The 19,810-nt window shown below is 62.5% G+C and overlaps 1 protein-coding gene across 12 annotated transcripts in view; it reads left to right on the plus strand.

Annotated features, from left to right (window-relative positions):
* Window positions 1-19,810, plus strand: part of MYO1G (myosin IG) — an 84,579-nt gene that overhangs the window by 12,848 nt on the left and 51,921 nt on the right. For all 12 annotated transcript variants that reach the window (XM_037891315.2, XM_037891314.2, XM_037891313.2 and 9 more), the window contains 8 exons: window positions 1,090-1,442; window positions 2,910-3,053; window positions 11,757-11,965; window positions 12,911-13,004; window positions 13,299-13,464; window positions 15,980-16,033; window positions 17,385-17,480; window positions 18,710-18,826. In XM_037891315.2, the coding sequence (XP_037747243.1) occupies window positions 2,959-3,053; window positions 11,757-11,965; window positions 12,911-13,004; window positions 13,299-13,464; window positions 15,980-16,033; window positions 17,385-17,480; window positions 18,710-18,826 (831 nt within the window). In that variant the 5' untranslated portion in view covers window positions 1,090-1,442; window positions 2,910-2,958. The remainder of the gene's footprint in view (window positions 1-1,089; window positions 1,443-2,909; window positions 3,054-11,756; window positions 11,966-12,910; window positions 13,005-13,298; window positions 13,465-15,979; window positions 16,034-17,384; window positions 17,481-18,709; window positions 18,827-19,810) is intronic.

Consider the following 19,810-nt stretch of genomic DNA (forward strand, 5'->3'; position numbering starts at 1 on the left):
GCAGGCCCCTCTTGTCTTCAGCAGGGGAGGGGTCTACTCTTGGGTCACAGTCCCTACAGAGGTTAAAGTGCAACGACCTTCCAGACAGCCCCTGATTCCTGTGCTCTGGGGCTTTTGCACCACCTGGTGAAGGCCTTCCAGGAGGGCCAGGGTCCGCTGAGACTTGCTATTCATAGCGTCACCTGTTCGGAGCCCTCGTCTCCCCCAGCAGCATTCTTCCTTGGGGCCTTTTCCTGGGGAGCCCCCTTGAGACACCCTCCCCTTGGGAGCTTTCGCTTTTTGTGGCCTGGGGACTGTTCCTTGCCCCAGGAGCCTCTGTCCTCTTAGATCCCTGCCCCCCAAGGCGTAGCTTCCTTTTGATCCCGCCCAGGTGCCTCCCTGTTTAATTAGGTGCCCCTCAGTAACTCAGTGAGTTAACGAGTCCCTGGTGAACCTGAGCTGCCTCCTTTCCCCTTGTGGAGCCTGTCTGAGGTAGGCTGGGCCCCTGCCCCTTTCCGAGGGTCAGCTACCCTCTGTCAGAGCCCTGCATGGCCTCAGGTTTGAACAAGCCCTTGTAAGCCAGCGCGCTAGCAATGGGCCCACCCGCTGCATGGGCCCGTTGGGATATTCTGCTGTGCAAGGCGGAAAGGGGCAGCTGCAGCTGTCCTGCGAGGGGAGAGGGGGAAAGGGCAAAGCAGCATGAGCCCCAGCCACTGCGCTTCTCTTGGGCCCCTGCCACTAGGCCGCTTGCAGTTGCCACTAGTGTATGGTGCCCTCTGCCGCCACCCACTCAGCCGGTCTTTCCGGGGGAGCTAGCAGGCAGGAGGGAGGGGAAGGCGGAGAGGCAGGGCAGGACACTGCACTGCTTTGGGCTGGCTGGCAGTGCCCTTGTGCTGAGGGCCTGGGTAGGTGGCTTAGCCAGCCTGGCCATTGGCATGAAGAACCCAAAGTGATGGGGTTACTCGGTCCCTGAATGCAGTGCCAGGGCTGGGTGCCCACTGCTGCTGCTGGCAGTGAGGTATGGCGCAAACAGGACGTTCCCTTCCCAAATGCTGCTGGCTGAGTTCCAGCGCTGACTTTGTCAGGGGTCCGTTTTCCGGGTTGGTGCAGGTCTCGGACGGCTGCATGCAGGGGGATGGCAAAGCAACTCCAGGTCAGCGGAACTGGGCGAACGATGGCTGTCCTGCTACGTGGGTGATTCCCTCAGTTGATGCTCAGAGCTCTGTCGTTCCCATGGACCTGCCAGGGCGGCGTCTCGCCTGGATGGGCTGGTGCCTCTGTCCCTGCACCCACGTGCTGCGCTAGCCCCGAAGGATCACGCTAGCCCCCAAGGATCTCGCTCGCCAAGCCGACCCTTACCATAGAACCCATTGCTCCACCTGGCGCTCAGAATGGCGTCTGGAATGAGGGCGCTGCCCACCTGTGTGACTCAGGAGCGCCCCCTAAAGGCCATAGTGTGTGCGGTAAGTGTGGCACCCAAGGGGCTGAGAAGGTAAGACGATGGTCGTGCATGTTAAGCCAGAGGTGGGCACAGGGCGATTTCTCATCACTGGTGTGACATCCCCAAGGGAAAAACCCGTCTGGCAGTGAGCAAAGCCTCCATGACCACCGAGGAAACCCCCAGGGACCGTGCTCCCCTCCCCTTCCAGGAAGGTTTTGGCAGAGGCTGCAGCAGCTGGGCTAGTTGCCCCAGGGCGCGCAGGCAGGATGCTCTGTGTCCCATCCCAGCATGTGAGCGGCTCGGGCACTGGGGGGAAGTGATGTCACCTGGCCACAGGCTGGGCCCAGGAGTTGCACGATGACAAAGCAGCGAGAAGTGAGAGATGAGCAGCCAGCCCAGGACAGTTTCCACTGCAGCGATTTCAGTGTAGCCGTGTGAGTGCGAAAACCCGCGGCTCTGACTGCAGTGCGCAGGGCCTAGTCTGGGCATGCTGCCCCCAACACCCAGCAATGGGTGGGGGGCATCTCGTTCCTGACCCACAGCCCCCTGCTATCCCAGCCTTGACCCCCCACCCAGCTGTGCCCATAGCCCTGCCTCCTGACCCACGGCCCCCTGCTATCCCAGCCCTGACCCCCCCACCCAGCTGTGCCCAGGCCTCTGCATCCTGACCTACGGCCCCCTGCTATTCCAGCCCTGACCCCACCCAGCTGTGCCCATAGCCCTGCCTCCTGACCCACGGCCCCCTGCTATCCCAGCTCTGACCCCCCTACCCAGCTGTGCCCATGGCCCTGCCTCCTGACCCATGGCCCCCTGCTATCCCAGCTCTGACCCCCCCACCCAGCTGTGCCCATGGCCCTGCCTCCTGACCCACGGCCCCCTGCTATCCCAGCCCTGACCCCCCCACCCAGCTGTGCCCATGGCCCTGCTTCCTGACCCACGGCCCCCTGCCATCCCAGCTCCTGGGGGCTGTGAAAGAACCTGGGAGCCATCCTGCAGGACTCTTGCACGCCCACCCTACAAGGAGAGCTGGCAGGTAGGCCTCCCCAAATTCCCCCACACTGGGGGGCACTGCCCTTGCAGATCACAGCTCCATGGCACATGGTGCCCCTAGGCAGGGTCCTGGGATCCTGCCCCAACTTCCCGCACACTGGGCAGCCCTGCCCCTTGCAGAGCGCAGCTCTATGGCACACGGCCCCCCTGGGTGAGGTCCTGGGACCTGCCCCCTGTCTGCAGGGGAACTGCCCCCCCCCCCCCCCCCATCACACTGAAAGGGGCAGGATTCAGCCCAGCGGGAGACGGGCAGAGGGGCTCCCAGCCGCCCTTCCCAGGGCCACGGGGTGGGGGGCGACGTGGGGTTCCCGCTCAGCAGGGCCGCCCACGTGACCCCACCCCCCTGGCTGCCGCCACGCCCCGCTGCTCAGTCAGCCTCCGCACAGGAAGCTGAGCCCCGGCAGCTCGTGGCTGGGTTTTGAAAGTCATCTTTCCTCAGGCTGGTGCTCGCTCCCCCGCCGCCCAGCCTCTCGCCGTCCCCCAGCGGCATGGCCGAGCAGGAGAGCCTGGAGTTCGGCAAGGCCGACTTTGTCCTCCTGGACCAGGTGACCATGGAGCACTTCATGGAGAACCTGAAGCTGAGGTAAGCGGGCGCTGGGGTCCGAGGCCCCTGGCGGGAAGGGGGCAGGCGGGGCAGCGAGGGGAGCTGGGCTTCGGGTGCTGTCGGCTGGCCCGGGCCTGGACCTGTTTTAGGTCAGGGTACGGGGGGCAGGTTGCCCAGCTGCAGCAGCCAGCCGCACGGGTGAGTCAGCGGGAGGCGCTCTGCAGCCCGGCGGCACCGAGCCTGGCCCTAGGGGGCGCTGTGGTGCCGGCGGGACCGTCTCCTCGGGGAGCCTAGAACCTGCTGGCTGGGTGGCAGTAACATTCCCGTGGTGCTTTTCCTGCGGGCGAACCCTGGCGTCCGGGCTGACTTCCAGCGTGGGGTTTGGCGCTGTGCTGCCGGACTGTCCCCCGGCCGTGCCAGCAGGATGCGGGACCCCTTTGACGCGCCTCGTTTCAAGGTGGTTTTTTTAGCCAGGTCACGGTGTGGTACTAATCCGGGACTGTGCGTCCCCCCCACCCCTCCCCCAGAAGGAGCAAAGCAGCCCCTCTGCAGGTGGGGCGCTTGAAGGGCTTGTGGGGTCCTGTCGATCTATACACGTGGGGTGGAGAGGGCGGCCGGATTAGAGCCCTGCAGCTACAGCTTCACACCCACAGATCTCTGCCATGGGGGCAAAAGGAGAGCTCCCTCAGCTGGTGCTTGGAGTAGTCCCTTATACTCCGGGCTGCCTGCGAGACCTGTACCGCGCCAAGCACCTGTTCAACACAGAAAAACAGCGAGAGGTGGGCCCAGACCTACCCCTGAAGGCTGGGGAAGCGCCGGTCTGGGTCTGGACTGGTCTTTCTCTCCTCATAGGGGATGTTACACACTCCAGGAGAGGGAGGGGTGTCGTAAATGTTACTGCCTCTGAGGCGCGAAAGCAGAAATCTTGTCGTCTCTAGGCAGCCGTTCAGAGCAGATGGGGGAAGGACTGGTAGCTGGGTGGGGGTGGGGGGCTTGTCCCAGGGCTGGGGAGGGGGTGACACCTAAGCCGGAGCCTGTGAAGATGAATTTGTCCAGCCATGGTTGTCAGGGCGGCCCAGAGGAGCCAGCTGGGCCTCAGGAGATGCTGAGGGTCCAGAAGGGAGGAAGGCTGCTGGGATAGGCCGGGCGGTGCTGGAGCCGCATGCCGAAGGGTGCCGTGATTGCAAGGACAGAGAGAGCGAGGAGGAGAAACTGCCATGGGCTGGTCTCCAAAGGCACTGAGCACCCAAAGGTGGGGACAGTCCCTTTCCAGATCAGGCCATGTAATCCTGTGTGGTAACAGGGACTGTGCTCAGTCCCTGGTGAACAAGGGGTTAACCTCCGCTCAGCTGCCCCATACCCTTGCACAGGGACAGGACTACAAAAGCAGCTCTCCAGGACACAGAGGATCCTCTGGGCAGGCAGGAGGTCGCAATCGCCCTGGGCTGGGCTGAGCCCCCAGCAGGACGGGTGGCCTGTTATGTATAGTGTGGTCGTGTCTGCTGGCCCCACTGAGGACTGGGGTGTCATTGTGCTGGGAGCTGTACATGTGCCGTGAACCGACAGCCCCATCGCCGGCTGAACTGGCCGGGCCATGGGCCCGTTGGCTGTATGTCTCTCAGCCATTGTTTCTGGTCCCTTTGGGACTTTAACTAACCCCTGGCACTGAGCTCCCTTGTCGGCAGCGTGTTCCTTTATGTCCCCTCCCTTCGGTGTCCCCCTCGGGAGTGTTTCTGAGATGCAGCTCTGAGCTCTCCCAGCCCTGGCAACAAGGCAGCTGGCTGAGAAAGCATCGCAGCTGCAGTTAACAAATCCTCTAACCCCTCCCCCGGGATGTATCTCAGTATCATGATCCCCCTTTTATGGATGGGGAAACTGAGGCAGGGGGCAGGGCAGGGATTTGCCCACACTCACACAGTGTGTCAGGAACACAGGTGGGCTCAGAAACCCCCCTCACGTGTCCTAGTCTGGTGCTTCCTGCTGAGCTCTCTGTAAACTCTGTTTTCCCAATCTCTGGTGAAGTGTCTTTTGAGTAGCTTCTGCAGCCCCAGCAATTGGATCGGAGCCAAGGTCCAGCTAGTCCAAAGGATCCTGTCTCTGGCGAGAGCCAGCAGCAGCTGCTTCAGAGGAAGGTGTAAGAACAGTGCAGCAGCTGAGATGGGATAATCCTGCTCCCTCTCCCTCCTGCCAGGTCTCAGACCGGACCTCTGTTACTTACAGGTTGGCTTTGATCCTGGAGCAGGAGGGGTTCAATCCCTTCCAGATCTCTTTTTAAGCATTAACGGCAAAGCTTCGAAACAGCCAGCGTACGCCCGCTGGCCCTGCTCTGAAATGGAAGGCTGGTTCTCCAGAATCAGTGCTTTCCTTTTTTTAAACAAAGGCCTTCTCAAGCTGATCTGGCTGCAAAGAAAACCTCCAGACGGTGATCCGAACACAAGCCGTGCAGAGCTGAGTCTGGCAGACACTGTCTCGGAGAGGTGTGAACTTTCCCACTCATCTCCGGCAGCGGATAACTCAGATGTCCAGTGACGATAATTGATATGGCAACACTGTTAACTATTTCATCACCTGTGTAAGGATGGAGCCGGAGGGTTACAGGGCAGCATGATTCACTGAGTGACAGTGTCTCATTTGGGTAGTGTTGGTTAGGTACTGCAGCTTGACTTTTCCCCACTCAGGGAGCTAGGCCCATGGAGCCCAGTGTTGCTGTGAGGTCCATGACCGGATTTTGAAAATGGGGTCTCATTTTGGTGATTCTGATGGGCAGAGCTGATTTTGGGAGCCGAGCTTGGAAGAGCTCCAGTCTGATCCTAGGTGCACTGTGATAACATTGGATATTCCTGTTCTCCATAAAACCCCCTCCTTGAACTGTGCTAAGCTCTTGGCCTCAACAACTTCCTGTGGCCATGAGTTCCACTAGCTTATTACACTTTGTGTGAACATGTGTTTCCTCGTGTCCGTTTTGGATTTGCCACATTTCAATCCTTTGCTCTTGTGTTGTGAGGCAGGGAGAACAGCAGCTCCCCATCTACCTTCTCCGTACCAGGGGGTCAGCCAGACATGACACGCTCAAAGGCACCACCATTGATACTGCCTTAAGTATCATGCTTGTTGGTTTCGCTAGGGCGGCTCCTTGCTTGCCTGATGCTCCAGTTGAGTCGGTGGGCAGCTGATTGTCCCAACTACTTAAGATTCCAGTGTCACCATGGAACTGGAATGTTCCAACCATAGAATCCAGGTGTCAGTAACGTGTCATCATCCCATCCAGGCCGGCTTTAGGATTTTGGGGACAGATTATCTCCCTTCCTTCCCTCCAACTCCCCCCTCCCCACACACACATCCGCTCATCCTCTTCCTCTAAACTCAGCCAGATCCTGTGCTTTCCTCCTTGGACCAGGGGCTTTCCTTGGGATGCCTTCATTTCTTCTCTGGGCTCCCGCACCAAACGGGCACTGCTGTCTGTGCCGATACCTCACCAGCTCCATCGGGGCTGGCTGCCAGCCACGACTCCTGTGTGGCCATCCTGAGTGAGAGGCACTCCAGGGGCTGGGAGCTCTGCAAAGGGCAGCCAGCCCTGGAAAAACAGCTAGGTTCTGGGCTGGACTTGGTGGGACACAACGGCCACACTGTTTTATGTCCTGGCTAGCGTGCGCGCATGCTGCTGGGTGGGACACCAGAACCACTCAACTGTCTGTCGGATCACAAGCCCCTCATACTGCTGCAGCTGAAGGAGATCCTCCCTGGCCTAGGGGGACTGAGCCCCTTTGAGTGCAGAAGAGGTGCACCCTGGCTAAATCTGGTTAGAGATGGGATTGCAGCTGGGGTCAGGAGATAATGAGGCTTGCAAGCTAGGAAGGGGCTACTCAGACCAACCAGACACACCGGGAGCAGGAGGTGGGCTTCCGTCAAGGAGCTTAAAGGAAGAGCCCTGTGGGCAATCAGGAGGAATTGCCCACAGCAGGGAGGCAAGGGGAGTGCTGGACCAGGCAACCCGGTGAGCTCCCTGGATAAAGGGACAGAAGGTGAAGGACCTGGGACAAGGAGATCTGTTACCCAGACTATGGGGCCCGTGTCTCTGGAGTTGGGCGTAGGAGAGCTAGCCCTGCATGGTGGCAGCGTGTGGGTACAGTAATGGCTGTGGAGTGCCGGGGCCCTTCTCCAGATTGCTTGTGGCCTTGGTCGAGACATCCAGATCAGGGCCTGCTTCACCCGGCTCTCACTTATCTCCCAGTGCATGTCCCCCTGCTGAAGCACAGAGCTGGCAGGTGGGAAGCAGCCAGGTTTGCTCTGAGTCACACCCTTCCGGGCTGGCCGAGTTCTCATGGGGAGGGAGTTCCTGGTTCTCTGCCTGTTTACAGGAAAGAGCTGGTTTCACCACTGCCGAGTAGGCTCCCCCTCCCTACACACACCTCTCCCGTCCCAGGGAGAGCCGGCTTTGCCGCTGCTGGGGCCCCCAAGCCATCCTTCTCCTGTGACCCCAGAATCCTCTGCCCCCCTCCGTGTCCCAGAAGCCTTTGCACTCTGTCAACCCCTACGCATCCCAGAGATGCTGCAGTCCATCACAATGTGCTGATTGTTGTCCGTGCTAGCCAAGGGCCAGGCCACAGGGACCTAGGCTGGATCAGACCCAAGGCGCATGTAGTCTGGTCTCGTGTCTCTGGCGCCAGCTGCTTCAGAGGAAGGAGTGAGAAGCCACAGTCGCAGGATGTGGGATAAGCCACCCCTGCATAGATTTCCCCTGTCCCTGATAGGTCAGCACTGACGCTCAGTGCCTGCAAGTGGGACGGCCTCATCCTTGGGTGGATTCGGTGTCTCCTGGGACCTCACCCGCGGAGCCCACCCTTAGCGATAGCCCATTCCCTCCTTCCCACACAGACACACCCCAGGCAGATGGGACCCAGCAGAACTCAGTTAGGTAGGGGCTCGGAGGCCATGGTGGTGGGCCCCCCCATAAGAACCGAGAGACAGCAGACGGCTCCAGGGGGCCAGGGAGAGCAGGAGCATGCCTGGTGCACCCTGGCTAGGTCCGGTTAGAGAAGGGGTTGTAGCTGGGGCCAGGAGCATGCCGGTGGTGGCTGGAGGCTGGCTTCGTGTCTGAAGTGCGCCCGCGGCCACGCCATGCGGTTAGAAGTGCGAATGGGACACCCTGCCGATGCCTTGCTAATTTCAAATGCAGGAGGCCACGGCTGCAGAAAGGCCGCGTGCAAGGCAGGCCGAGCGCCGAGGCAGCCGGGCCACCAGAGAATTGCAGTGTGAAGCACTTCCAGGCCCCTCATCGGCCGGTCCCCTCCTCCCAGGCCCTCGTGGTGGGTGTGAGTTGGCTCAATTGGAGGCCAGCGCACGCTCCCTCTGTCCCTCCCTGTTCTCTCACCCCTTTCTTCCTGCCACCCATCTCACTGGCCCTGCAGGGACCCCCAACCAGCAGCCACGAGCACAGAGCTAACAGCGTGACACACCCACACCTTGCCTGGCGTGTGGCTGCCAGTCCTCCATGTGTACATGCCAACCTTTCCCCTGCCACTGTGATGGAGCGAGCTCGTCTAGCTGCACCCAGCAATTGTCGATCGTTAACGTCCTGGATTAAAGCCCCCCCCCCACCTCCAGCATGTACCCCATCTGCCCAGTGACTGCAGCTCAGAAGGCCCCCCCTCCCCCAACTAGCAGGGCTAGAACCATTTTTAAAGACAAGCTCAGGTCCCATGGGAGTGGGGTGCCCCTGCTGCATGCCCGGTGGAGCACTGCCCACTGCTGGGTTAGAAGCAGGGACACTGGGTGTTCAGTAACCCAGGGGTGAGTGGTACCGAGGTGCCAAACAGGGAGCATGGTACCAATCCCCACAGAACCCCGGCCACGGCAGCTGGGGCAGTCTCGACCCAGTGGCCTGCTTTGACTCAGTGAGGTTGCTGGTGAACAAGCTGTTTCCAGGGCAGGGATGGAGGGGCCAGCCGTGAGTGCAATGGCCCGGTGTGAGCCAGGTGCTGGTTCTGGAGTTCGGCCTAGGAATGCTGCTGATCAGGGGGTGGGGGAGTTGGTCAGGGAAGGGGGCGGAGCTCCGGAGAGGGGAACAGGGAATTGCCAGGCTGGATCAGAGCGGGGTCCCGCCAGCCCAGAACCCTGTCGCCAGCAGAGCCGGAGCTGGAACCAGCTGCTTCGCAGGAAGGTACAAGAAGCCCCGTTGGCAGTATACTTCCATCAGAGAGCCTAGCAGTGCCCTGCGGGGTGGCTGTGCCGTAGGGGGCCCTGCTCCGTGGATCAGACGGGCAGTGCCCTGCGGGGTGGCTGTGCCGTAGAGGGCCCTGCTCCGTGGATCAGACGGGCAGTGCCCTGCGGGATGGCTGTGCCATAGGGGTGGCTGCTCCGCAGATCAGACGGGCAGCACCCTGCGGGGTGGCTGTGCCGTAGGGGTGGCTGCTCCGCAGATCAGACGGGCAGTGCCCTGCGGGGTGGCTGTGCCGTAGGGGTGGCTGCTCCGTGGATCAGACGGGCAGTGCCCTGCGGGGTGGCTGTGCCGTAGGGGGCCCTGCTCCATGGATCAGACGGGCAGTGCCCTGCGGGGTGGCTGTGCCGCAGGGGTGGCTGCTCCGTGGATCAGACGGGCAGTGCCCTGCGGGGTGGCTGTGTCGTAGGGGTGGCTGCTCCGTGGATCAGACGGGCAGTGCCCTGTGGGGTGGCTGTGCCGTAGGGGGCCCTGCTCCGTGGATCAGACGGGCAGTGCCCTGCGGGGTGGCTGTGCCGTAGGGGTGGCTGCTCCGTGGATCAGACGGGCAGTGCCCTGCGGGGTGGCTGTGTCGTAGGGGTGGCTGCTCCGTGGATCAGACGGGCAGCGCCCTGCAGGGAGGCTGTGCCATAGGGGTGGCTGCTCCGTGGATCAGACGGGCAGTGCCCTGCGGGGTGGCTGTGTCGTAGGGGTGGCTGCTCCGCAGATCAGACGGGCAGTGCCCTGCGGGGTGGCTGTGCCGTAGGGGTGGCTGCTCCGTGGATCAGACGGGCAGTGCCCTGCGGGGTGGCTGTGCCGTAGGGGTGGCTGCTCCATGGATCAGACGGGCAGTGCCCTGCGGAGTGGCTGTGCCGTAGGGGTGGCTGCTCTGTGGATCAGACGGGCAGTGCCCTGCGGGGTGGCTATGCCGTAGGGGGCCCTGCTCCGTGGATCAGACGTGCAGTGCCCTGCGGGGTGGCTGTGCCGCAGGGGTGGCTGCTCCGTGGATCAGACGGGCAGTGCCCTGCGGGGTGGCTGTGTCGTAGGGGTGGCTGCTCCGTGGATCAGACGGGCAGCGCCCTGCGGGGTGGCAGTGCCGTAGGGGTGGCTGCTCCGTGGGTCAGACGGGCAGCGCCCTGCGGGGTGGCTGTGCCGTAGGGGGCCCTGCTCTGTGGATCAGACGGGCAGCGCCCTGCGGGGTGGCTGTGCCGTAGGGGTGGCTGCTCCGTGGATCAGACGGGCAGTGCCCTGCGGGGTGGCTGTGCCGTAGGGGTGGCTGCTCCGTGGATCAGACGGGCAGCGCCCTGCAGGGAGGCTGTGCCATAGGGGTGGCTGCTCCGTGGATCAGACGGGCAGTGCCCTGCGGGGTGGCTGTGTCGTAGGGGTGGCTGCTCTGTGGATCAGACGGGCAGTGCCCTGCGGGGTGGCTGTGTCGTAGGGGTGGCTGCTCCGTGGATCAGACGGGCAGTGCCCTGCGGGGTGGCTGTGTTGTAGGGGTGGCTGCTCCGTGGATCAGACGGGCAGTGCCCTGCGGGGTGGCTGTGTCGTAGGGGTGGCTGCTCTGTGGATCAGACGGGCAGTGCCCTGCGGGGTGGCTGTGTCGTAGGGGTGGCTGCTCCGTGGATCAGATGGGCAGCGCTCTATGGGGTGGCTGCGCCGTAGGTGGCCCTGCTCCGTGGATCAGACGGGCAGTGCCCTGCGGGGTGGCTGTGTCGTAGGGGTGGCTGATCCGTGGATCAGATGGGCAGCACTCTGCGGGGTGGCTGTGCCGTAGGGGTGGCTGCTCCATGGATCAGACGGGCAGTGCCCTGTGGGGTGGCTGTGTTGTAGGGGTGGCTGCTCCGTGGATCAGACGGGCAGCGCCCTGCGGGGTGGCTGTGTCGTAGGGGTGGCTGCTCCGTGGATCAGACGGGCAGTGCCCTGCGGGGTGGCTGTGTCGTAGGGGTGGCTGCTCCATGGATCAGACGGGCAGTGCCCTGCGGGGTGGCTGTGTCGTAGGGGGCCCTGCTCCGTGGATCAGATGGGCAGTGCCCTGCGGGGTGGCTGTGTCGTAGGGGTGGCTGCTCCGTGGATCAGACGGGCAGTGCCCTGCGGGGTGGCTGTGCCGTAGGGGTGGCTGCTCCATGGATCAGACGGGCAGCGCCCTGCGGGGTGGCTGTGTCGTAGGGGTGGCTGCTCCGTGGATCAGACGGGCAGTGCCCTGTGGGGTGGCTGTGTCGTAGGGGGCCCTGCTCTGTGGATCAGAGGGCAGTGCCCTGCGGGGTGGCTGTGTCGTAGGGGTGGCTGCTCCGTGGATCAGACGGGCAGTGCCCTGCGGGGTGGCTGTGCCGTAGGGGTGGCTGCTCCGTGGATCAGACGGGCAGCGCCCTGCGGGGAGGCTGTGCCCTAGGGGTCCTGCTCCATAGTCTGGCAGGGCAGTGCCGCTCAGTGGGGGTATGAACTATTGGAAGGCAAAGCTCCAGGGACAGTCCTTGTTCGGGGGCGATGCATGAGGCCGTGTGGCCGCAGCGTTTCCATTGTAGCCTGAGCGGGTTTGTTCCCTGCAGGTTCGAGATGGGGCGAATTTACACCTATATCGGTGAGGTGGTGGTCTCCATGAACCCCTACAAGCAGACACAGCTCTACGGGAAGGACGTGATTGAGCAGTACCAGGGCCGGGAGCTGTACGAGCGGCCGCCGCACCTCTATGCCGTGGCCGACGCCGCCTACAAGGCCATGAAACGCCGAGCCAAAGACACCTGCATCGTCATCTCAGGTTGGAGTGAGCAGTGGCAGCCAGAACCCCTCTGTCTGTCTGTCTGTCTGTCTGTCCGTCCCACACACGCACTCATGTAGAAGGGGAAGAGGAGCATGTATCCTGGCTCCTCCTGTGATTTTTGTCAGCGCCACCCCATGGAGCATCACTCCGACATGCTGGGCTCCCACCCAGCTCTGCCAAGGCACCTCCATCCCGGTCCACAGCCCCCTGCTGCCCCTGCCCTGGTGTGATTTGATGCCCATTCTGCAGCAGCCCCAGCTAGACCAGCCCTTGACCCCATGTCTTCCTGTAATTCTAGTCTTGGGTCCCTCCTGAGCTGGAACCCCCAAGTAGCTGGAGTCATCTGGGGCTTCAGGCTGTGAACAAACGTCCCCTTGGGATCGGGCTGGCAGCGCTGCACCCGCTCCCCCTTGCCCACAGGGCACCTTGGAAGCCAGCAGTGCAGAGATGGCATTGCCCACCCTCCTCCCCCAGGCGTCACCTTGCTCCCACCCTGCCTGCTCAGCTGGGGGCCAGAGCCTTTCCCTGCGAGATCAGCGGTTCAATTATGGCCATGCCTGGCCATCCGAGAGCTGCGTTCAGCAGCCTCAGGGCAGTTCCTAATGGCCACAATACTGACAGCCCATCACCAGCAAATCTGCATGAGAACAAGGACTGAACCGGCCCGGCGGACGGGCCCTCCCAGGCCAGGGCTGGCCACAAGGGACGGCTGGTGGAGGCTTGTTCTCCTGCAGGCTGTGCTGGCACCAAAGGCTCTGTGCTACAGCCCTGAGCTCACCATCCGCCGGGGTCATAACCCGCCCCCCCCAACATGGCGCCTGGGAGCTAACGAGTGGCCTCTGACCTCCTGGACATGTGCCAGGGGAGGTGGGCAGTAACCTAGGGCAGCAAAGCCTCGCCCGTCCTGCTGTTCTCTTCCCATCCTGTCTGTCTGTCTTGCAGGGGAGAGTGGTGCTGGGAAGACGGAGGCCAGTAAATACATCATGCAGTACATTGCGGCCATCACTAACCCCAGCCAGAGGGAAGAGGTGGAGAGGTGAGAGGTCACAGCAGCATCCTGGCACGGTTGGGAGGCTGTGGCCAGTGCACTGGGCTGGGACTCAGGAGACCTGGGTTCTGTTCCCAGCTCTGCCCATGACCTGTCGGGTGACCCTGGTCAAGTCCCTTCCTCCCTGTGAACAGCTGCAAGTGCTGCGGATTGTCCCTGGGTGCAAATAGGAGCGGGGGGGCTCATTCATTTCAAGCCTATGGACGTGCCAATCCCGATTCCGGGGGGTAACGCAGCCTGGCCCCCTGTGATGTTCCCTTCATTGCTTCCCGCCTGGCCCAGGGTGAAGAATGTGCTGCTCAAGTCCAACTGCGTCCTGGAGGCCTTCGGCAATGCCAAGACCAACCGCAACGACAACTCCAGCCGCTTCGGCAAATACATGGACATCAACTTCGACTTCAAGGGGGACCCCACCGGTGGCCATATCAACAACTACCTCCTGGAGAAGGTACGGCCCTGGGCCTGCCTCTGGGGCTGCCCGAGCAGGAGGGGCAGTGGCGGAGGGGAAGGGAAGCAGGGGGGCGGGTAATGTACACTGCCGGGTGAAGAGGATGGAGGTGGCACCACGGGCCCAGTGCTCAGAGCAGTACCCCTGCGGCACGGCATCTGGCTGGTTCGCATGCGGGTCAGGCCGCGGGGTCTGGGTGGAAGAGGCTGAGAGCTCGGGCTTTGCCATAATTCACCCTGCCATGCCTCCAGGTGGGGTATGAGACTCGAGCCCCCTCCTCCCTCGCTAGAGAGGTACCGTCACCCTGAGCTGGAAGAGCCCCTCTCCGGCAGCCCCTTTCCTTTTAACCCAGGCTGTGGTAAGGGGAGGAAGGACTCGGTTCGTCCTTAAATCAAGCATCATTTGCTCAGTGTCCTTCATCGATCCCAGGGCCAGAAGGGACCATCATGATCATCTGGTCTGACTTCCTGTCTAGCCCAGGCCAGAGACTGCCCCACAATCATTCCTAGAGCAGATGGTTTAGAAAGACCTCCAGTCTTGGTTGAAAGATTGTTGGTGATGGAGACTCCACCCCGGCCTTTGGTAGATTGTTCCAATGGCTAATTACTCTCACCGTCCAAAACTGATACCTTCTTCCCAATCTGAACGTGTCTAGCTTCAACTTCTAGCCATCCGACGGCGTGAGACCTTTGCCTGCTAGACTGCAGAGCCCGTTGCTAAATACCTGTTCCCCATGCTGGGACTTAGAGGCTGGGATCAAATCACCCCTTCACCTGGTGGGGGACAGAAATGTTGCAGGGCTGAGAGGCCCTGTGCCCGGGGCAGGTCCATGTCTGGGGAGCAGGCACAGAACGTGGCCTTCCAGAGGTGCCTTCTGGGGAGATAATTGGATGTTTTCCAAGCAGATCGGCCCTCTCCTAGCTGCGCTGGGAAGTACCTAGCAGGCAGGGCCAGCCCTCAGAACGTCTTCCTGAGCAAGCAACTCCTCTGTCATTTGTTTGTATTTGAAGGTTCTCCACAGCTCCATCCTGGGGGGCGTTAGCTGGGCTCTCCTCTCTGGATTGGCTGAGAGTTCCCGCCTGGCCTGAGTCGACTCTGATAAACCCTAGAAATCGCGGTGTGCTAGCGTGGTCCCTGTGCCCTCCCGTCACAGGGCGGCCTGCCCCTTTCCGGGCAGGGCAGCCCTGTTCGGTTATCAGACCCGGCTGGAAAGGGCTCTGACATTTCAGCCGAAGGGCTGAGAGCTCTCAGATGGAGGAGGCTGCCGGAAGGAGGCTAGTGCCTGTGACTGGCCCCAGAGCAGGGGAAGAGATGGCAGGGGAGAGGCGTCTGGGGCCTGCAGCCTGCTGTGGTCAGGAGGAGTGGCCTTTGGGCCTTGCATCCAGGCGTGGTACCAGTCCTTGCTGGGCTGGGAGACAGCCCAGTGGCCATCACCTCTAAGCATCCAATGGCCTGGAGGTCGTGCGGCCCTCCTAGGGGAGCTCACGCTAGAGATAGTGTCATCTAGTGGTGTGGGCTGGGGGTCAGGAGACAGGCCCTGGTGCTGGGGTGCTGTGGTACCCTATCATGTCCGGGCCTCAATTCCCCCGCTGGAGAGAAGGACGCTGACCCACCTTTGTCACGTGCTTTGAGATCCCCCCAGGAAAGGCGCTCCCCGAGTGCGAAGTATCCTAGACCCCGTGCATTCCGAAGGGCAACAAGCCCTTCTGGTGAGCTCTCCTGGAGCTGGCTCGCGAGTCTCCTGTTTGGTTCTTCTGCCCCTCTCGGTGACAGGCTCAGTTCTGGTCCACTGCCTCCCAGGCCTGCCCTTAGTCTGTGACATTCCCAGGATGCCTTTCATCCCAAAGCACTGCACACACAGAAATCGTCTCACCCCTCACTGGGATGCAGCCACCTCTGGGGGCAACGCAGCAGCCGCTTACTAGTGCACCCCCCAGCTTAGGGCAGGAAGGGAAGACGGCCATTGGATCCACGCTGCAGGGGGAGTTGAGGCGGACAGGCTGTAGCGACTCACCGGCGTTTAGCCAGGGCACTGGAGTTAACGCCTCTGCTCTCTTGAACAGTCCCCGGTGGCCAGGACCTCAGCGGGGCCTCCCACCCAGAAGGCCAGGATGGCTGCTACATTGCTGCATGAACCTCGAAGGGCTGGTTTCATCCTGCAGCAAAATAAGGGGGCTAGGTGGGAAGCCCAGGGCAGACAATGGCCGTCCTGCCGGAGAGGCTCCCTGAGGCATAGGGAGTGATCGGCCCTGTTCCAGCTGCCAGCGCTCTGGGTGTGGAGTTTCCTTTACCAGGGACTGGTGTGTCCTTTGAGACAAGGGGATTTCTCTGGTCTCACCAGCCCATTGTCTCTGATTGGAGCAAATCTGGCAGCTGGCGGTGACTGTTCAGCAACCGGGGCTGAGCTGTGTGTGCCAGCATGGGACCCACAGCGATGGTGCGTGGCAAGGACCGGCCTGGGGCCGCGAGACACGGCCCCCGCAGGCACTGACTTCCTCTGGGCTTTCCCTTGCAGTCTCGCATCCTCCACCAGCAGCCAGGCGAGAGGAACTTCCACTCCTTCTACCAGGTGAACCGGGGGGGGAATCCTGGGGCAACGGTGCAGTCCGTGGTGCGGGGGGATCCCCGGGAGGCTGCAGGGTTTGGCTCCCTAGGGGAAGGGGAGGGGCTAAGGAGGTGACTAAATAAAGACGACTGATGGATGGGAAGTGCGCTCATCAGTGGAAAAGGAAAATGCCCCCCCGTACCCACCCAGGTCTCTCTAGTGGGGCCCGATGCCAGCCCGGTTTCAGCCAGGGCCTCTAGGCTTCCCGCCCCCAGCAGTAAGCTTGGGCGCAAGCTGCAGGAATGTCAGGATGCCCTGGCAGAGCTGGCCGGGTGTGCTGCAGGTGCCAAGGCAGAAGGGAGCAGCTGGGGGTGGTGCCCAGGCAGAGCCAGCCTGCGATGAGTTCATTGGCAGCAGCCCAGCCAGCCGCAGTAAAGAGGGAGGGGGAACAAGGGGGAAGTGGGGAAGGTTCATGGGCTCCCACCCTACCAGCCACAGGGGCACATCCTGTGGGTTTCCTGCCGACTGTGCCCAGGCAGGAAGCTTTGCTCCCAGGTCAGCCCCAGTCCTATGCACTCAGGCCCCCGGCTGCTGCCCGGCTGGGGGCAGAGGAGGATCCCGCTCGCCCGGGGAATTGGGTGCTGCAGAGGCCTCGGTGCAGAACGGGGCTGTGCTGGGTGCAGGGACTTGCCGACGATGCCCCGGCGGCTTCCGCTGCTGCTGCATGTCCCTTATTTATAGCGCGCCGGGCCCCAGGCGGGTAACCGCAGGCCGGTGACTCAGAAGTGAGTGCCGTCACCTTGCTGAGCCACACTCTCTGTGGCATGCTGCAGCCGCCCGCCTCCTTTGGCTCTCGCTCAGCCCCGGCCCAGTAGGGAGCACGTTAGTCGGCCGCCCTGAGGATGGGGCCCAGCCGTTCATGGCTCCCCCGCACAGGTTGGGCTGGGAGGGCAGAGCTGAGGCTGCTAGGTAGGGTGACCAGACAGCAAGTGTGAAAAATCAGGACGGGGTGGGGGGTAACAGGCTCCTGTATAAGAAAAAGCCCCAAATATCGGGACATCTGGTCACCCGACTGCTAGGCCAGTTTCCTCCCACCTTCAGCACCACAGTCCTACTCCTCCTCCTCGCCACCTCACTACCCTGACCCCCCGTCCTTTCGCTGGGTCTCAGCTCCCTGCCTCCTCTCCGGCTGCCCCTTCCCTGGGAACACCCACTCGCCCGGGCTCTGCTGGGCGAGCTCCCTTGCCTTCAGAGGCCAGCCAGAGCCCAGCTGCCGGGCAGCAAGTGCCAGGTCCTCGCTATCCCCCAGAGCTTGGGGGCGCAATGTCACATGCCCCAGGTACAAGGGGGACTCATCCCTGTCTCTCCCCCTCAGTTGCTTCTCGGGGCCTCGGACGCTCAGCTGGCCTCCCTCCATCTCTGCAGAGACCCTGCAGCCTACCGCTTCACCAGCGAGGGCGCCAGCAACAACGTGAGTCCCGGTTCCACGCCCGGGGGGACCACGCCAGGCTCCTCAGGGTTCCCCCAGTGACTGGTGATTGGGGGCACCCACCCAGAGACCCGGGCCCGGTTTGTGGAAAGTGCTGAGCCCCCACCCTGAGAATCAGGCCCTTCTACGGGTCTCAAGTTGGGGCCCCCCAAATCACTGGTCCCTTGGAAACCTGGGCCCAGGGATCTTCCTGTGCCTGAGCATTGGGATGGGGAAAGCAGAGGCTGGGTGGGTGGCTCGCCATGGGGAACGGGAACGGGCGGAGCCAGCTGTCAGTGCAGCAAAGCCCTGGCTTCCCGACAGGCGCCTCACGGCTGGGCGATCGGATCAGTGGGCTTCCCTCGGCCCGGGCAGGGTGCAGCTTCGACACTCTGCAGGGAGGGAGCTGCTGGGGTGCTCCGGGACCAAACGTATCCCTGGTGTAACCAGGCACAAATCCCGTTGACTTCAGTGGGAGCTGCAGCCACCTGCTGTCTAATGCACCCACACAGTTTCCACCAGGGCTCCCATTAGGCTGAAGTCCCATCCCCCATGAGGGGCTAATCATGGTTCCTGTGAAGGGGCCTGTGAGTGTCCCCGGCTTCGTGTGCATCCAGCACTGTGAAGGGAGAAAGCCCTGTCTTAAGTGCTAAGCACAGTTCTTGCAGCCCCTGCCTTGAATGTGGGCCATGCCCCTCGCTGGGCGCCTCTCTGCGTCCCGTTCCCCCATCGCACAGAGGAGCCGCAGGGCAGGCGGGCAGGAAGCACTTGGAGAAATCCAGCTGGACATGGCTTCTGCTGCACACAGCTCGGAGGGGGCCCCGGGTGCCAGGCAGAGGGCCACTGAGCCTTTCACCTCCAGGCCAGACACTGCAGTGATGGGCGCTAGCTAGATCATCAGTTCCACTCTCACCTCCTGGCTGCCTGGTGGCCACTGTGAAATGAGTTTGCTGGCTCTCAGCCCAGTTCTCAGTGGATCCAGGGGCACTGTATCCGTGGGCACTAGCTGCTGGCAAGGACTGAGTGGGCCAAGACGCCTGAGCGATCCCCTTGCTGGTAGAGATGGTCTCTCTGGGGCAGGGGCAGGCAGCTCGCCCTGCAGCTCCCCAGGCCCAGTGTGAACTGTGGCCAGATGGAGGACTCCAAGGCCATGCAGCTGGCACCTTCCCCAGGGCTGGGAACCGTCGGCTCATCTCTCTCTGCTGCCCTTCCCTCCCCCGCCCTTCTTCCAGCTGCTGGCCAGTGATCAGTCCAACTTCAAGGCCGTGGCAGATGCCATGAAGGTGATCGGCTTCAGCCCGGAGGAGATTGACTCGGTCTACAAGATCCTGGCTACTATTTTACACCTGGTAAGTGGTGGCCTGGTCGGCGGATACATCCCTTCCCCTGTGCCGTGTCCGGCCCGGCCAGCAGAGATAGTGGTGGGGTCAATTTGGGGTGGGGTGCTGGTGGGGCCCATAGCAGAGACGAGGGGTGGGGTCAGTTTGGGGCTGGTGCTGGCGGGGCCCATAGCAGAGATGAGGGGTGGGGTCAGTTTGGGGCTGGTGCTGGCGGGGCCCATAACAGAGATGGGGGTGGAGTTCTGGTTCGGCCCGTGGCAGAGATGGGGGCAGGGTCAGTTTGGGGCAGGTGCTGGTTGGACCTGTGGCAGAGATGGGGGCGGAGTTCTGGTTCGGCCCGTGGCAGAGATGGGGGCGGGGTCAGTTTGGGGTACACACACCCATTTCTAGGGCTCAGTTTCCACAGCCCTGCCCAGCGTGTGCTGAGCTCGGTGTCATACCTTGTTGGAGTGGGGAGGAATTTCTTCAAGTTGCTCCGAAGTTGTGGGCAGAAATCTGGAGGGGATCCTCCCAGAGCATTGCCCCTTGGAGCCCCCCCGCCCCCCCCCCCGGCTGCCCAGCCAAACACATGCCAGGCTGGTTGGCAGAGGGCTCAAGGGAAATGCACTTCATCAAGCTGAGCTGGGCTCCACCGGCCTTTCCGGGCGCACTGCAGGAATGCCCGGGCCGGCCACCCTACCCGGGTAGCAGGTCAGGGCTGAGCACCTGACAGCCCAGGAAGCCAGCGACTCTTCCCTGGGAGGCGGGTGGGTTGGGATTGAGTCTGGATCCGGGTCTTGCAGGACCCTGGGAGCAGAGCTTGTGGGTGGTTGGCAGGCCGTTAGCCTTCACGAGGGCACTTAGCAGCGCTCTGGGACGGGCCCCGCCCGTGGCTCCAGCTGCCAACCTGACTGCACGCAGACACGGGCCCGCAGACGTATGGTGCCACATGTGACAATAACCCTGAGGTCTGAGCTACGCTGAGCAGTGCCCGCTCCTCATGGCCCTGTCCCC

This window comes from Chelonia mydas, chromosome 2 (genome assembly GCF_015237465.2).
Source record: "Chelonia mydas isolate rCheMyd1 chromosome 2, rCheMyd1.pri.v2, whole genome shotgun sequence".
Lineage (NCBI taxonomy): Eukaryota > Metazoa > Chordata > Testudines > Cheloniidae > Chelonia > Chelonia mydas.